The sequence below is a fragment of the Crocodylus porosus genome, unplaced genomic scaffold (assembly GCF_001723895.1).
Source record: "Crocodylus porosus isolate Cpor-Errol unplaced genomic scaffold, CroPor_comp1, whole genome shotgun sequence".
NCBI lineage: Eukaryota > Metazoa > Chordata > Crocodylia > Crocodylidae > Crocodylus > Crocodylus porosus.
Window position 1 is genome coordinate 34,656,083 of NW_017728886.1, and position 17,283 is coordinate 34,673,365.

The following is a 17,283-nucleotide window of genomic DNA, read 5'->3' on the forward strand; positions in this document are numbered from 1 at the left end:
CTCCCAAGGCTGCTCCAGTGGCAGCTTCAGAAGCCTTGGGCCTATTGCCCGCTGACGAAGAGCTCCCCAGCTTTTCTTGGCTTCACTCATAAGTCCCTCACTCCATCTGCCCCTTGTGTTGGGCACACAGCTCCTTTTATACACTCCAGGGCTCCACCCCTGAAGTCTTCCAAACCTAATAGTTTACAGTCTTCAATCAGATCCAGGGGAGCTCTTCTCCCCCTCCACTCAGGACAGGGGTGCGAATTTATTTCTCCTGCTGCCTCCTGATTGGTGGATGGGCTCCACCAATCAAAACAGCAAGATCTCAAGCCTGAGACTCAACCCAAACTCTGAAAGGTGAGCCTGCTAGTTAAAGGTAGGAGCTATGTGGATGGCTGGAGGCTCCTGGTCCTGGAGCATACAATCATACAAGCATAGAAGTTGGGTCAGAAGGGACCTTGTAGATCTTCAAGTCCAACCCCCTGCCTGGGCGGGAGAAAAGACTGGACTCAAATGAGTCCAGCCAGGTAGTCATCAAGCCTCTTCTTAAAGATCCCCAGGGTAGGAGCCAGCACCTAGGAAGTATTCCAGCTGTGGCCTGACCAGCGTCGCATAGAGGGGGAGGATCACCTCCTTGGCTCTATACTTGAGATGCACCTGTGGATGCACGACAAGGTCTGGTTAGCCCTGCCAACCGTGACCTTGCATTGTCGGCCCATGTTCATCTTGGTGTCAATAATGACTCCAAGATCCCTTTCTGCCTCCATACTCTCAAGAAGGGATTTTCCCATTCTATAAGTGTGCTGCTGGTTTCTACTCCCTAAGTGCAGCACTCTGCACTTGTCAGTATTGAAATGCATCCTGTTTATGTCAGCCCACTCCTGTAACCTATCCAGGTCTTGTTGCAGTCTTTCCCTCCCTACTAGCATGCTCACCTCACCCCAAATTTTGGTATCATCAGCGAATTTAAACGTTGCATTTCACCCCATCGTCCAAATCACTGATGAAGAAATTGAACAGCACAGGCCCCAGGACCGAGCCCTGGGGGACTCCGCTGCCCACTTCCCCCCAGGTCGAATATGACCCATCCACCACAACCCTCTGAGTACGACCCTTGAGCCAATCAATGCCACAGTCGCCTAGTTTTTTTAATGAGATGGAGTGGGAGATGGTGTCAAAGGCCTTGCTGAAGTCTAGAAAGAGTACATCCATGGTAACACCTGCATCCATTGCCTTTGTGACCTGATCATAAAAGGCAATCAGGTTGGTCTGACATGACCTGCCCCTAATGAAACCATGCTGGTTGCCCTTGAGCATCATCCCTGACACTGGCCCATCAGAGATGTGCTCCTTGAGGATCTTCTCAAAGAGTTTCCCAAGGATAGAGGTAAGACTGACGGGCCTATAGTTGCCCAGGTCCTCTCTCTTCCCTTTTTTGAAGACGGGGACCACATTAGCTATCTTCCAGTCATCTGGCACCTGGCCCGAGCACCACGAGTGCTCATAAAGCCGTGCCAAGGGCCCAGCTAGCTCCCTCAACACCCTGAGGTGGAGAGCATGATCTAAAACTACACCCTTCTGGGGCAGGAAGGTGTGGTGGGCCAGGAAATGCCACACCTGGGGCCTCCCCAGTGAAGGGTGAATATGTGGCACCAGAAAGCCTCAGCCCCAACTGCCTTGCATGTGATCCCATGGAGGGGAAAGGCTAGAGGAGCACACCCCAAAGTCACAGCAAGGACCCAGGCTCACAGTGAGTTCTGAGGCAGAGCCCAGGTCAGGAAGGGGTCCAGCATCCAGGCTCACTGTGAGTACTGAGTTGCATTAAGGACCTGGGTGTGAGGCTCCAGGGGAGTGGGGCCCTAAGCTGAAGGAGCTAGATGCAAGGCTCCTCAAGCAAGGGGATAAGGGGATCTGGGAAGCTCAGTGTAGGACAGGGGATTGAGGCCCAATGTAAGGCAGGGTCCTGAAGCCCCAGTATGGGACTGAGAGGGTCCTGAGCCAGACTTGGAACCCTGAATAGGTAGGGGCTGGGAGCCCTGGTTGATTGAAGGAGAGCCCTGTGTGAGGGCACAGAGATTACGAGATCCAGTGGGGAGTGACTGTGAGGGAATGGACTTAAAGGCCAGGTGTTAGGCCAAACAAGTTAAGGCTGGGTATTAGGCCATAGATACCACCTGTGAGGCATGGGACACAATATAGGGAAGGTCAGAGCCATGTATATAGGCCCTTGGCATTTGGGCAAGTAAATCGGCAGCCTCCTGCCTCATTGACACCTTCTAATTGATACCAACTACAGTAAGTTAGGTGGATGGTTAGCCCAGAGACAGGTGGATGGGCCAATGATTGGACTGGCCCCAGGATGCTCACTTGGTACAGTAGGCAACTGTTTATCTTCTGGATCATGGTGTACACGTAAGAGATCTACAACCATCACACCAAGACCTTCAATTCATATGCCTAAGCAAGGTATCAAGGAGTGGAGGCTGCCCAAAACCAACCATCCCCCCTATAGATCACTAAGACAGAATCCCAATGCCAGACTGAGTCTAGATGTTTAGGACCTTGATGGTGGTGAGAGACCAACACAGAAAAAATTTGGCTGATTGCCTAATGCCTCAGTGAGGGCTCGTTTCTATCAGGATGATGTCTCTTATTCTTTCTCCAACCAAGGAGTAACCACAAAGAAGCGGGTTTTAAGGTGTCCTATATTTACCTTACTCTGGAGGTTGCAACATTGTGGTATTTTATTGGAGCTACCCTGCCACAAGTAGCCCTGCTAGGTTGCCACCACACCCTCCAGTAGGATGCAGTTTATGGTCAAACTTGGGACCATTTGCCTGAGTAATGTTATGCATATGCATATGTGTTTCCAGGATCAGACCCTTAGACAGCAACGTCTTATGCCAAACCTTCTACTTAGATATTTTTCTCACCATGGAGATAACACATAATGACAGGTACTTTAAAATGATTACTTTTCAATCCAAGGCCCTTTAAAGAACAAGGGTCTGAACAAAATGTGTTTGAGATGACCATAAAGAACTACTACACTCTGTTTTAGTATGATGAGGCCCTTGAACGCCGTTCAACATTTAGAAGCGCTTTGAAAGTTGCAGAAACACTAAATGGTCTTCTAGTATTACATAGGGAAACCCACTGACAAATGTTGCTGTGATTCATTAAAAATACATTAGGGCCATGGACAGACCTTATATTTGTAGCACCAAAGAAATTAAGAGGACAGATGTACACATCTGTAGGGCTACAAAACTGTTCCTGTTTCAAAGTTTGGACACATATTATATGCGATACTACAGTTATACTGGCATCTCTTGATTCCCAGCCCCAGAATTCCACATGGCACCAGTGTACCCACTCCCCAACTAAGTCACTCTAACCACAGGATGGAATGCAAAGACCAAATTACTTGACATTATAAATAGGGAACTACCCAAATTGTGCCAGCAGTGCACTGAGCACTCACTCCTTTAATTTTGCTCTTTTTGCTGTGCACCCCTCCCCAAACCTCCTTGCTGCTGATTGGTCAAGAAGCCCCAGTGGCTCCACTCAATCCTGATTGGCTGGAAGGCAAAAAAAAAGCTTTAAATATGCTACAGTTTTTGCCTCCCGCTACTGACTGGCAGAGGGTCCCTGGCGACCCCTGCCTGTTGCTGATCAGCTAGGATTCAAAAACGGTGGCATATTTAAAACCATGGTTTTTGCCTCCCAGCTGATCAGGAACAAGTGGTGGGGAGTGGGGCTGCTGGGGGCCCCTCCACCAATCAGAGGCACGGGGGGCACATGGCAAAAAGAGCAAGATTAAAGGAGCTGCTGTAGAGTGACTGCACTTCCAGCATGATTTGGGTAGATGACTAATGTAAAAGATTTCTTTCTGGAGCAATTAGTCATGGGACCTAGAAGAGGAAAGGCAATTCTTGACCTAGTCCTACATAATGTGAAGGGTATGTTACTGAGGTGCTCCACAATAGTGACTATAATACAATTGAGTTGTACATCCCTGTAAGAGGAGAGGTAAAAATAAATCTATCACAGCATCTTCTAACTTTATAAAGGGAGATTACACCAAAATGAGGAAGCTAGTTAGATAAAAGTTAAAAGGGGTCACTGACGAGGTGAAGGACTTGCCAGCAGTGTGGGAACTGCTTCAGAATATTATATTTGCAGCACAAAGCAAAAGCACACCACAAACTTAAAAAAAAAATGGAAAGGAGGCCAAAAGCAAGCCAGCATGGTTCAGTGGTAGAGTTACAGAAGCAATAAATAGAAAAAAGACTTCTTTCAAAAAGTGAAGGTCATATCCTAATGAGGAAAATAAAGAGCACAAAATCTGGCAAATCAAATGTAAAATTATAATAAGATAAGCTATGAAAGTATGTGAGGACAAACTTGCTAAAGACACAAAAGGTAAAAACAAAAAATTCTTTAAGTACATTAGAAGCTGAAGACCTGCCAGGGAGTCAGGTGTGCCTTTAGCACTCCTTTTGTACCCGATCATCCAAAGGATGATATGGCCATTGCCAAGAAACTAAATGTATTGTTTGTGTCTGTCTTCACTGTGGAAAAAGTTAGGTTAGAGGTTAGGGAAATTCCCTCACCAGATCTATTCCTCTCTTGGGACAACTCAGTCCAACTGACCCAAACTGAAGCTGCAATAGATGAGGTCAAAGAAGAAACTGATAAACTAAACAGGAGCAAATCACCAGCACCTGATGATATTCACCCTACAGTTCTGAAGGAGCTCAGACAGTAAACTGCTAAACTCCTAACTGTAGTATGCAACCTATCATTAAAAGAGCATCAGTACCAGTGGACCGGAGGGTTGCCAGAGTGACTCCAATATTTAAAAAGGGCTCTGGTATCCCAGGGAATAACAGGCTGGTGAGTTTAACTCCTATTCCTGAAAAACTGGTAGAAACAAAAATCATAATAATAAAAAAAGAATTGTTCTGCACGTGGAAGAACATGACTGAAGACAGACACGTCTTAAATATAGAAAACAAAGTGTGAGTATAAATAATAAGTGTTTACAAAATACTAAATGGTGAAAAAACAGTATATAGGGATTTATTATTTATGGTCTCTCACAATACAAGAAAAAGAGTCATTAAAATGAAATTGCTAGCTGGCAGTTAAAAACTAACAAAAGAAAGTTCTTTTTCACACAGCATTTAGTTAAAGTACAGAGCTCATTGCCACAAGACCTTGTGGAAGCTGACAGTTTAATCAGATTCAAAAAGTGATTGGACAAATTCTTGGAGGAAAGGTGCATCAATAGCTATTGAATATGGGAGTTAGGGGTGCAACCTCTGAATCAACACTTAGTAGACCTTAAATTCTAGAGGCTGCAAGTGAGAGAGGACCAAGAGAAAAGAAACCTAGTCAAACCCTGTTCAGGTCCAGGGTGCCTATGACTAGGTGTGGGAAGAAGTGCAGACAGAACCTGAGCAGGAAGTTCTGGAGGAGGTAGAAAAGGGGCTGCAACCTAGTGCATTTGAGGTAGGCATACACCAGGTTTCCCATTGTTGGCAAAAGTGGCAGGTTTTGCAGGTGACCATAAAGTGCATCAGATACATGCACATGGCAATGGCTCCATGGAGGAGCTGCTAGCTGAGGTCCCCAGTGGCTTGTGGGATCAAAGTTGAATACAGACTTCTCTAGCAGGGACCCTAGTCCCTGTCCTCATCTATGATGTTCCACCTCATGTTATTGTGGTGGGATGCAAGGACATGATGATGGATTATGCAGAGCATAAGTATGTAGAGCTGGTGATGGTGGACTGTCTGAAGGTGGACCAGCTTGGTATCCCACAGCCTGCTGAGAGAACGGGGCAGTAAGTGCTATGGTACCTGCTGAGGCAGTGGCCTTGCAACAAATTCTGGGGGGTTGGGTAAACCAGGGGGCGGGGACTACCTTCACACAGGACTTGGCCAGTATAGGTGAGGGTAGTGGGTGGAAGGACAGCCTTCACCTTCTAAAGTAAGTCTCAGAGAGCAAGCAGCGTGGGCAGCTCCATGCACAGAGCCAGTGCAGAGGGATCCACCTACCCCTACCCCTGCCTGGCATAGTCCAGGAGGTGTCTGATATCAATGATGTTGACCAGGACCATCCTCTGGTGCATCCAGGGCACCTCTGCTGCCAGCACTACCAGCTGGGGTTTTTCAGCAGGGGCTCCACAAGGAGGTTAGTGCCCTAGGCATCCATCTCTGGGGACCTGGATGTGGAGACCAGCCTTCACATATCAGAACCCTTGGTAGTGGAAGAGGAAAGCACAGGGGAACTTGGTTTTCTCCGATTAAAAAAAAAAAAAAAATCCCCAATTTTCAGATTAAAATAACCCAAAACCCATATTTTTCCATGATCAAAATGAAATACCACTTATATATATATATAATGCTGATCAAAATGAAATACCACCAATATATAGATAATATAGATAGTGGTGTTTCATTTTGATCATGGCGGTGTTTCATTTTGATCATGGAAAAATGTGGACTTTGGATTACTTTTTTTAACCTAAAAATTGGGGATTTTTGTTTTGTCACAGGACTCACCCACATGAGGGCAAACACAGAGGGCATTTGTACACATGCATGCACCACAGTGGTAAGCACTTTGAAAAGCACGCAGCACTGAAGCACGTGCAGTTGTATAAGCTGAAAAATGCACATCAGCACTGAGAAAATGGTGGTGGTGTGCGTTTGAATTAAAATACATCAGAGGTGCTTTAGTTCAAAAGTGCACCGCTGCCATTTTCTGCATGTTGACATGCATTTCACCGCTTATACAACTGCACGCACCACAGTGCAGTGTGTGTCAGCTTGCGAGTGGAGCCTTCGAGTCTGCTCTGACCTGCCAGATTTCCAGCATGTCCCTGCACAAAAATGTATGTGTATAAATGCCCAAGGGTTGCTGCTGGAGCAGCTAGTGGGAAAGCTGGAAGTGTTGCTGGTGAAGGGTGCCACTGGCATTGTAGGGTCCCCTCTTGCTGCAGGCGGCTGCGGTGGTGGTGGGTGAGGCAAGAGGTAACTCCTCCCCTCGAGCAGCTCAGCAGGGCTCCTGCTGCTCCCTGGCCCCATCAGCTCCAAAAGCAGCCAAGGGAAGATGGTGGTACCTCCTGGTGGAGGCAGGATGCTGGGCAAACTGGACGAATGGTCATATCCAGTAAATGGCAGTTCTTCGTTTTTATGTTTCTGTGAGAAACTGACTCTCTGACAGCCTGTCAGGAGAAGAGCTACAGCTCAGCCAGGACTGAGGGCTATAGCTCTGGCCAAATGATCTGGAGCTATGGTAAGGTACACCTGATACTTATTATTGCAGTATGGTGCAAGTAGGTTTCGGCCAAAACCCAGATCCAGGTTTTTATTTCAGACCAGATTTTGCACCATAAATCCGGTCCTACATAATGCCAAACATACAAATTCTGAAGTCAAATCCTCTAAAACGTAAAATGTTTCAGATCTTGGATTTCATTTCAGGCCGACTTCTATTTATTATTCTCATCAGGACACCCCATAGAGAAAATCTGCATAATTGGCACTGACACTGCCATTAACAAACATATTAAACTGTTCAGTGCAACAGGGTAATAACGACATCTGTCTGCAAGGACACATTAACTTTATTAAGCCCAAGTAAAACAAAATGCACTCTATTTCAACCCATTTGGCCTGGACACTGCAGTGCATAAGGTTTCATATGTACTGAGTTATTTCAGCTAAGTTTGGATATTTGGTTAAATTGAAACATTTAGTTTTTATTAATTATAATAACATATCACCAAGTAAAGAGGAGGCACATGACTCTTGGCCACCTAAACTATCCAGTTAGGACTATATAACTGTCCAAACAACAGAAAAATCTGTAAGAGTGGCTACTGGTAGAGTGGACTATAATTCTGAAATTTCTTTTTCAGTCAATATTTTTGGTCCAAATCTGAGCTAAGACAAGTATTTATTAAATTTCCTATAAAAAAGACATCATAAAATTGTTTCAGACTTTCCAGTGTCATTTTAATCTTATCTTACTCTTACCTAATGAGATATCATACTACAGAATAAAACAGTTAAAATATGCTATTTTTATTTATTTTAAAAAAATTATTAATGGCAGCTGATACTTAGATTAGAGTGCTCCCTTTCAGCCTTCAAAGTCCCTAGAAAGCCACCCAGGGACAAGATCAAGAGACCCAATTAAACTTTCATTCCATTTCTATTTCCTTCTATGAGGGATAAAATAGGAAACATCTCTCCATGCATTTGATATTGAATCTATATGGGGGTGCAAAGAATAGGAAAAAATAAAGCTAGGATGGCACTTACTCATTTCTCAGTACTGTAGCAGAAAGTCTGGTTTCTTGCTACCTTAAGTAACCTGCACTCAATACCTGTACCACAGTTGCAATGAATTTCTGCATTTATAAACCATCACTCCTGAAGGCCTTGAGTAAAACACCACCAGTAATTATCTCTGATGGTGGGGCAGAAAAAGGATCCCAGAAAAACCAAGGAAAGGGTGAGAGGAAAGAAAAACAAGTAGAAATAATGGCTCACTTCCTTGGGCAATTTTTTATTACTGCTTCCACTCTTACCTTTGCATGAAGACTATAAGTGAGCATATCAAGAAGCAGGATGAGAAGTAAGGGCACCTACACACATGCCTGCTTTAATGAATACTAATTAGCACGCATAAGAGAAGACTCAGTTCACTGAGTCTGTTGGAGCATGCTAATTAGCATGCTCCAGCAGCCTTGGTGGCACATGTATTCAGCATACCCACACCTCAAAATGGTGGTCAGGGCATTTTTAGGTAAAGCAGCCCCACCATCATTTTGAAGTACAGGATGCTGAATACGTGAGATACTGTGGGTGCTTTAATTAGAGCAGCTTCCAAGAGCCACTCTAATTAAAGTACTACTCTACCCACCCCAGAGCATGTGTAAAGATGCCCTAAGGTACCACAAGCTCAACCATACCACAAATGAAGAAGAAAAGGTCTGTATTGCTTATCCCCAAACAAGATAGGATGTCAAAGGTGCCTTTTTTTCTGACAATACAGCTATTCCTGAACTTGAAAAACCCAAAGATTCATTTTTCTCTTGAAGAAACCCATTGATAAATAAACCAGAGCAGTGCATGCACAGGCAGCGTGTACCACTCAAAAGTGGAGCTGGGCTGTGACTGCCAGCCAAGCTCTGCATGGCAGAATCACTGCTGCAGCTCCACGAAGCCTCCAGAACCCCAGGTAAAGCTGCTGGGACCAGCTCAGTGCTGGCCCCAGCCTCCCCTACCCCACCTGGGGTAACTTGCCATGTGTCAAAGTACACATAGCACGGGTGTTCCCTAGGAACAAGTAGTGGTGATGCAAGGTACTTGTCCCCAGGGAGCCAAACATCCACACCATGTGTGAACACAGCCTATGTGTGTCAAAATAAAACCATGGATCTCTACTGGTTGTAGGTTGTAAAGATTTTCTATTGCCCTGAAATTTTTCTGACCCAAGGAAACCTCTTTCTTCAACTTTTAAGAATCATTCTGGGATAGGGAATATCCATGGGTCAAAAAAACCCACAGAAAAAAGAAGGTGGAGCAGTGCATGCATGGGTAGCACTCCCTTGCAGCACAGAGAACATCTGAATGTGAAGTATGTGGGAGTGCAGATCTGTTTGCTGCGTCACATATTGTACAGCCACAACCGTCTGGATGTGGCCATAGAGTTTAAAAGCTTTCTTTACATGTTCTAAATTTTTCTTCTCTTCTTTAACAAGCAGTCCTGGGTCACAAATTCTAGGATGAAACACACGGCTTTAAAAAAAGAACTGTTCAGGATCTTCTTTACTGCCGTTTTATTTTTTAAGAAGCAAATGCAATGAAGATTGTTGAGAATCAGCTATGAGCTACTACTGTTAATCCATGACCTTGCAGTTAATATGACTTACACAATGGATGGGGCAGTATATAACCTTAAATTTGGCTACAAATATTCTAGTAAGATGGGGAATGATACAAGATGGAAGATTAATATAAACTAGTGTAGGTTAATTAAACTAACAAAAGTAAGGGGTGGGGGGAAAAAGGGAAAAATGAGCATTCTATTAACATAAATCAAAACACTGAAAAACAACATGAATTAAAGCACCAGTTATGTGAAAAGAAGAACTTCTTTAATTGCTTATATATAAGTACTAGAAGCCTGGATAATGAAAAAGAGGAATCTGAATTGTTCATTTATATAAGCTTATATACAATCCAGCTGTTTTTACTTAAGCCTGGGGAGAAGCTTCATATGACTGAAATGTTAAAATTTGTTGTTATAAATTATTTGGAGTGATCATATGTGCAAAAGGGTAGCACTCTGGGTCAAAAATGGCACGCCTCTTTTACAAATAACAAAAAACAAGGCAAACAGAAAAAATTGTATGTAAGTAATAGTTGGAAGACAGGATCAGGAAGAGATGGAAATGATGATGATGATCATCATCATCATCCTGACTGATTGACCAATTGATTTATATGCCACCCCTTTCCAAAAAAGGCTAAAAGTGGCTTATAATAAAAATATACAGAAACACAATAAAATATTAAGAGAACACAAGGTAAAACAAAATTCTCCCAGTGACTGCCCCCTCCAAATTCAAAAGCAGTCCACTCAAACTGACCAGCTCCCACTCTCCTGCCTCTAAACCAAAAAGAATGTCCCTCTTGCTCAACCAAACCTTGGTTCCCAACCCACATTCAGTACTTCCATAAAAGAAAACAATGGTCTTGCTCACCCATATTCCTTCCCAACCTACCCACTCCCACACCACACATGTAGGAGAGTCCTCCACATCCCCTTACTATTCCTTCCAAGCCGTACCCCTCCTCCTAAGGGAAGGGTGGGGGGGGCATGATTGTCTCCAAAATCCATTTTTCATTCCCTTTCCCTACAAGGAAAGCACATTCTTTAATTTAAAAAAATCCAAACAGAAAGCACAGTCCTTCATTTCATCTCTGTCCCTGCCAAAGCATAACATTAAAGAGCTCCCTTGAACATTGCCCTTCAGGGGCATCCACTTGGATACCCACCCCTGTGTAGCCCACAATCCCTGCTAAAGCCACAAGCTGACAGAGGCCTTTTCTTATGCTGGTTTGAGGGAAACATGAGTGAGACAAAAAGGTGTTAAAGCTCCAGGACCATGTGGCATAAGAACAAATGGGTATACGAATGCAATGGTCCCTGAATCAGTTTAAAGCACAAGTTAGGTTTCTAACTGTCATGAGAATGGAGGCTCAATGACAGCCTTCCCAATAGGAGTAGCAAAAGCTAAAAGGCATAGCTGGTTTTAAACCATTATGTGTAGGGGGAAAATATGTTTTCATGGGTGAATTCAAACTGAGTGACATATATCAGTGCCCGAGGCGCAGGACAGAGGCAGGAATGTGTGGCTGCAGGGCTAGTTAAGGAGTGGGCCGGAGGCACAGGTGGCTCATCTGGGGGGTTGCCTCCCTGCTGCTGTGCACACTCCTGGGGAGGGGGAAATAGAGGGGTGCATCCCCCCAGATGTGTGTGCAGGGTGAAGGTGGATGTGGGATGTAAGCTCAGGGCTCTCCACTGTGCTGTCCTCCCCCTGGGGATCCGTGTGACCTAGTGGGCAGGACCCAGCATGGGAGGACAGAGCAGAGCAGAAAGGCTCAGTGCTGCCATCACCTGAAACCCTGCACCAATTGTGCTGCCATGGTGAGGCATTGCCAGCCCACCTGGCAGCAGCAGAGGACAGAACTCCACATTGCTGGGCAGGCAGGGGATGCCTTGCTATAGCAGTGTGTGGGGCTCCTGGTGGTGGTAGCAGCAGTGGCAGCATGGAGCCTCTTCGCCCTCTCATGCTGGGTCCCACCTCCTGGGCTGCCAAGGCCCCTGGGGAAAGGACAGCAGGGCAGGGAGCCCACATCCTCCTCCACCCCCCCACCAGCTCCCTTCAGCTCTGCTCTGGCTGTGTAACTCATGGGGAAGGCTGGACTCTGTGCTCCACTCTGGCAGAAGCAGCTGCCACCTCCCATGTGCAGAAGCTGGGGCTTCAGTATTGCTGGGCTGGCCAGGTGGCTGCAAGCCATGGGCCTGGCCCCATAGCTCTGGCAGCTCCCCACCACCACCACCACCACCACAGCAGGGCTGGGGGGAGGAGGCTGTGGGTTGGGAGTGATTGGCACCTGGGGAAGTGGGAGGCCGTGGGTTGGGAGCAAGGAGCATGGCAGAGCTAGGGGCTGTGGCTTGGGATTATGGGGAAATGGGTTTTACAGGCATAGGGAACTGGCATAATCAGGGCTGCTCAGTGCCACAAAGCAGGGGAGGCAGGGAGGCGATAGCTGCTACTGGACCTGTGTCCTGGTAAGTGAAAAAGGCAGGGGGAGCTCTGAATTTCTAGAATAAAAAAACCAAAATCAAATGCCAAAATATATAGGTATTTAGAATTTATTATAATGATTGAGGCACTGGTAGGCTTCCACATTGCTTTAAACTTGTAAATATATCAATAAAACTGATACCTAAAAATATAGTGAAATTTCATTTTAACTGTGGAAAAATGTGGATTATGGGTTTTTCAATTAGAGTGTTTGGGATTTTTTTTTAAATCAAAGAATTTGCAATTTTTAAAGAGAGAATACCAAAATCCCTACTCATAAGATAATGTATTTCTAGTTTTATAATTATGCTGGTCTTTTGCTGATTTACTACAAATCTGTTTAATTTCTTATAAGCCTTTAATAAGTATCTCTCTTTGTAGCTCCTTCGCAAATGTAACAAACGTATAGTAAAAATAACATTTTGGTCAAGGCAGCAGGCAGGGCCTGATTTTTCAGAGCTGACATATGCAACCATGATTGCATATACAAACTGGGTAACTGCATTTTCACATGGTCAGTTAAGTTTCTAAATGGCAACAACTGTGAGTTTCAAGTAGGCGAGTCCTGTGGTGGCATCTTCATTTGAAAATTAACCAGATACCTAAATACTTCTCTATGAGCATCAGGCCATGAACTACCATGGCAATATTGTTCTTTATCCAACATAACAGTTCATCTAATACTTTACATCATAACTATAAAAAAATCAAATACCATCTCCTAAACTGCTCTATTCTGTTGAAAAGTCAGATCAGGGATTTTTTTTCATTTTAAACAAAAAGGAGGAAGCAGCTGCTATAATTCAAAGTGACATCAATACAGACTGAGTGACAACATTGTATTTCAAGAGTTGTTACTATTTTTTAAATGATCTGCTCATGAATTAATGGAAATCTAGCAATAAGGATTCCAATGTATACACACATACGTCCTTAAAGCATGAGTTATTTGTTAATATATTTTCACTTACGACACTTGGCTTCATCATCACCATTTGCACAGTCAGGTGTAAAATCACAGAACTTGTTAGATGAAATACAGCTTCCATTTTCACATGGCAAGTATCCCGATGGACAATAAGAAAGTGAAGATTTCGTGGTTCTAAACTCTACATCCCCTTAAGAAAAAAAATTCCATGATAATAGTTCACAGAGGTATGATCAGTTACTATATACAAAAATGATTTTTTTGGTAAGAAGAACAGAAATCCAGTTGGTGTTAAATAGCATCCAAAAATGTGCCAGGCCCATGACAGAGCTACTGATTCATACATGATGGTTGCTCAGAAGAATTTACATGTAGACTTTTTTAGAAGCAGCTATGACACTTAGGTGTTCAACTCCACTGAAGACATTCTGAGCACAAGCGGTCTCTCCAGCAGTGTGCCATTTTATTCAACAACAATCAAGCATAAATCATGTAGTACGTGTGGACCTATCAAGAATGAATTTAGAAACTTTGGACGTATCCCCATGAGCAGGAACATGCATTTTCCTGGGGACAAATAACAGCAGCACATATTTTCACTACTGCTACTAGTTCCCAGGGAATCCCCTTGCACACGCACTCTGGTATATGGCAAGTTGCCCCAGGTGGGGTAGGGCAGGCTGGGGCCAGCACCTGGTTTGGCCGCAGCCTCCTTACCTTGGTTCCTGGGGGCCTCCCAGAGATGCAGCAAAACTAGTTTTGTCAAGACTACTGGAACTTCTCCTTTAAGAGCATATTTCTAAAAAGGATGCTGTTGTATGACTGATATGTAACTGAGATTCTTTATTTTAAGGAAACCTTAAGGGAAATAGACCCCTTTTCTAATAATTCCTACACGGTTTGGATAGTATGACAGTATAAGGTACAGAGTATGATAGATGAGTGTTACTGGGGAACAGGGAATAGGGCTGGTTGCAACATGAAGCTGCATTTGGATAGCAGTGGCAGCTGGTGTGCAAGGCTGTGTTCAGGTGGCAGTTCAGGGAGCTGTCATCAATGGCCATATCCATTGGGGCCCAGGGACCCCAAATTCTGCATCAGGCTACACCCCAACAGCTTTCAGTACCCCACTAAACATACTTATGGGTCAGTAGTCTATCATCCCTTCTTTAAAAGTACACACGATGTAAATATAAGGACTTTTGATCATTCATAAAGACATGCTTCAATCATCATTTGGTGTATGTTGGTGGAGCCAGAAGAATTTAGAAATCCAATCTGTGAAAATACATACTGGGGCCGTGTTCACATGAGCAGGGGTGTGCCTTTGCAGCAGCAGTAATAGTAGATGCACAAATTTGCACCACTGCTTTGTGCCACACTGCGTGCCCCTGCCTATGTGCATTACAGCGGGACACTCTGTTCCGCTACTCTATGTGCTGCAGATGGGGGGTTAGCTGGGGCACAGGGTGCTTCAGCAGGGGCTAGCCATCCCCTGAGCTGAGGCACCCTGTGCCCTGGCCAACTGGGAAGTGGAACTTGGAGATGGGGGAGCAGCAGCCCATGTGCTGCAGAGCCCCTGCATTGAGAGACCCTCCCTGCCTGGCTGGGCTGCAGTGTGCCTCGAGACAGGGGAGCAGGCAGGCTTGGGCTAGCTGCTCCTCTGTCTCCATGTGCCTCAGAGTGGGGGCTCCACTGTGGAGCTTCCGTGCTCAGGCATGAGGAAACAGGAGAGCAGCTAGCCCGGGGCTGCCTGCTCCCCTGTCTTGAGGCACCCTGTGCCCCAGCCAGCTGGGCAGTGGTTGGCTGAGGCACAAGGTGCCTCAGCACAGGCTCCATAGCATGCAGAGACAGGACAGCAGGCAGCCCTTGGCTGCCTACTGCCTCATCTCTGTTTGTCCCAGCGCCCGCCACTTTGGTGTGGTTTGCATTGCTTTTTTCCAGGGGTTTGTTTTTTCTTTTCTTTTTGCTACCAGGAAATTCTGGTAACAAATTTTGCCACAACACTGCAAATTAGCAGTGCTGGGCACTGATTAAGGTGCAACTCATGCAGTTTGTGGTGCTGCAAAGAGATCTGCAGCACCACAAATAACACATGCCTACACATCTGGATTCAGCCTAGTGGAGTACATAAGGGACCCTGCCCCTGCCCCCTGGCTTGGTGACTGGTGCCTCCTGGGCTCCCCCGCGGTCAATCACCAAGCTGGGGGAGCGTGGGGGAGGAGGGGATTCCCTTATGCACTTGGTGGCGGTCCCAGAAGTAGACTGGAAGTACTTCTAGTCCACTTCATAGTTTCATAGACACTTCTGAGTCTACCACCCAGCACACTGGGAACCCCCCCTTCCCCGCACTTCTGTGGGACACTCCATCTGCCCCAATGTCTCAGCATTCACAAGCCACACCTGGTACATCGAGGTATGTAGAACACTTTTTTTCAAGTGGTGTCTATGGCCAATTCGCTGATTCTCTGAATCAGCATTGAATCTTCAGGGTCAGATTTGGCCGAATTGAAATCAGGACAGTGATCCGAATCAACGAATTGAATCGCACTGCCTCCTGATTCCAGCCGAATCCAAATCAAATATGGCCCATTTCACACACCCCTACTGCCTATTAGCTGTCTTATTAAATATCTGTGTACAACCAGGTAACTGAAAGCTACCTATACGATACATTTTTTTCCACAGTCACTGACTTTATCTAGGTTATATGAATTCATGTAAATTATTCTGAAATTCCATATTCTGAAGTACAGATTTTATTATCTAATTCAAATTATTCTGGAATTGTGTTGTCAAAAGTTTAAAATATGTACAATTTAAGCATTTATTTTAGTTAGGAAGCTTAATCTTTTTGTGAAAAGAAACCACAGAATGACAAACACCATAACTAAAAATAACTTTTAGGAAAGCACAACAAAAGAGAATTAGCACCACACAACACTTAGTCCTTCGTACATAATATTTAAAAAAATGCCACTTGCCTTTGCTTCCTTTGATGCTATCTGTAAGTGGTTCATAGGTAACACCACACTCCGCTGTGACACTGATGTCATCTATAGCAACAGTGGCATTCTTTGACAGAACTATAGCTTGTAAAATGATCTGTAATGATAAAGAAATGAATAATCTTATTAAAGATGGCATTATGAAAGGAAATACAGTTCTTTTATAATTTACTAGGTCCATATGGGAGGTAAAATACCACCTACAACTATTCCCATTCCAAAGAATACAATTAGCCAACAAAACATATGGTTGATATTTGAACATTAAGACTCAAGTTAGAAATTTACAACTCAACTCTCAAAGTCATAACTACCTTTACAGAAAGTTATGTAACCGAAATAACCTTGTTTCAATGAAAAGTGATAACATTCATCACTACCTGAATGTACAGTCTTCCTGGAGGAACTATCAAGAGTTATATGCCTTTTTAAATGAGCTATTCAGGGTAACCAACTGTGGTGGTTTACAACTCTAATTGAGACATGAATTCATTTATACCATGGGCTGCTGAAGCCAACAAGACATTTCCATATAAAAAATATATACAGTGCAATGTGTGTGTGCTGAGTTGTATTTTAAGCGCATATTGCCCCAAACTCCCTGCCAGCTAGCAAATAAAAAAGCTGTATTTTATAGCTGAAGTCACTGAAGGGCTCTATTGCTTTACTGAAATACAGCCTTCTGATTAATGTGTAGATGTGAAACATGACTTCTTAAAATAATGCAAGGGAATCATTTTTTCTTGACAATAAAAAAAATTATGGGGGCATGCCACTGACGCTATACATGCTTGTACAGTTATGCAGCTAGGACTTGCCTTTGGGGCACTTATCAGAGCACCCAGATCACTTCCACACTCCTTGCCTGCTCTAAAATACAGTTAGTTTCCAAGGGCAAGTGAGGAAGAAAAATAGAGGTATAGAGATCCATTGGATACATAGGACAGATCTGCATTGGGGAAAGT

General features: G+C 44.5%; 1 protein-coding gene across 1 annotated transcript in view; it reads right to left on the reverse strand.

The window, feature by feature from the left end:
- The window catches only part of MALRD1 (MAM and LDL receptor class A domain containing 1), a 433,259-nt gene that overhangs the window by 402,495 nt on the left and 13,481 nt on the right, over positions 1-17,283 (reverse strand). The window contains exons 5-6 of the mRNA XM_019529906.1: positions 16,295-16,415; positions 13,354-13,500 (exon numbers count right to left, since the gene is read on the reverse strand). Of these exons, the coding sequence (XP_019385451.1) occupies positions 13,354-13,500; positions 16,295-16,415 (268 nt within the window). The remainder of the gene's footprint in view (positions 1-13,353; positions 13,501-16,294; positions 16,416-17,283) is intronic.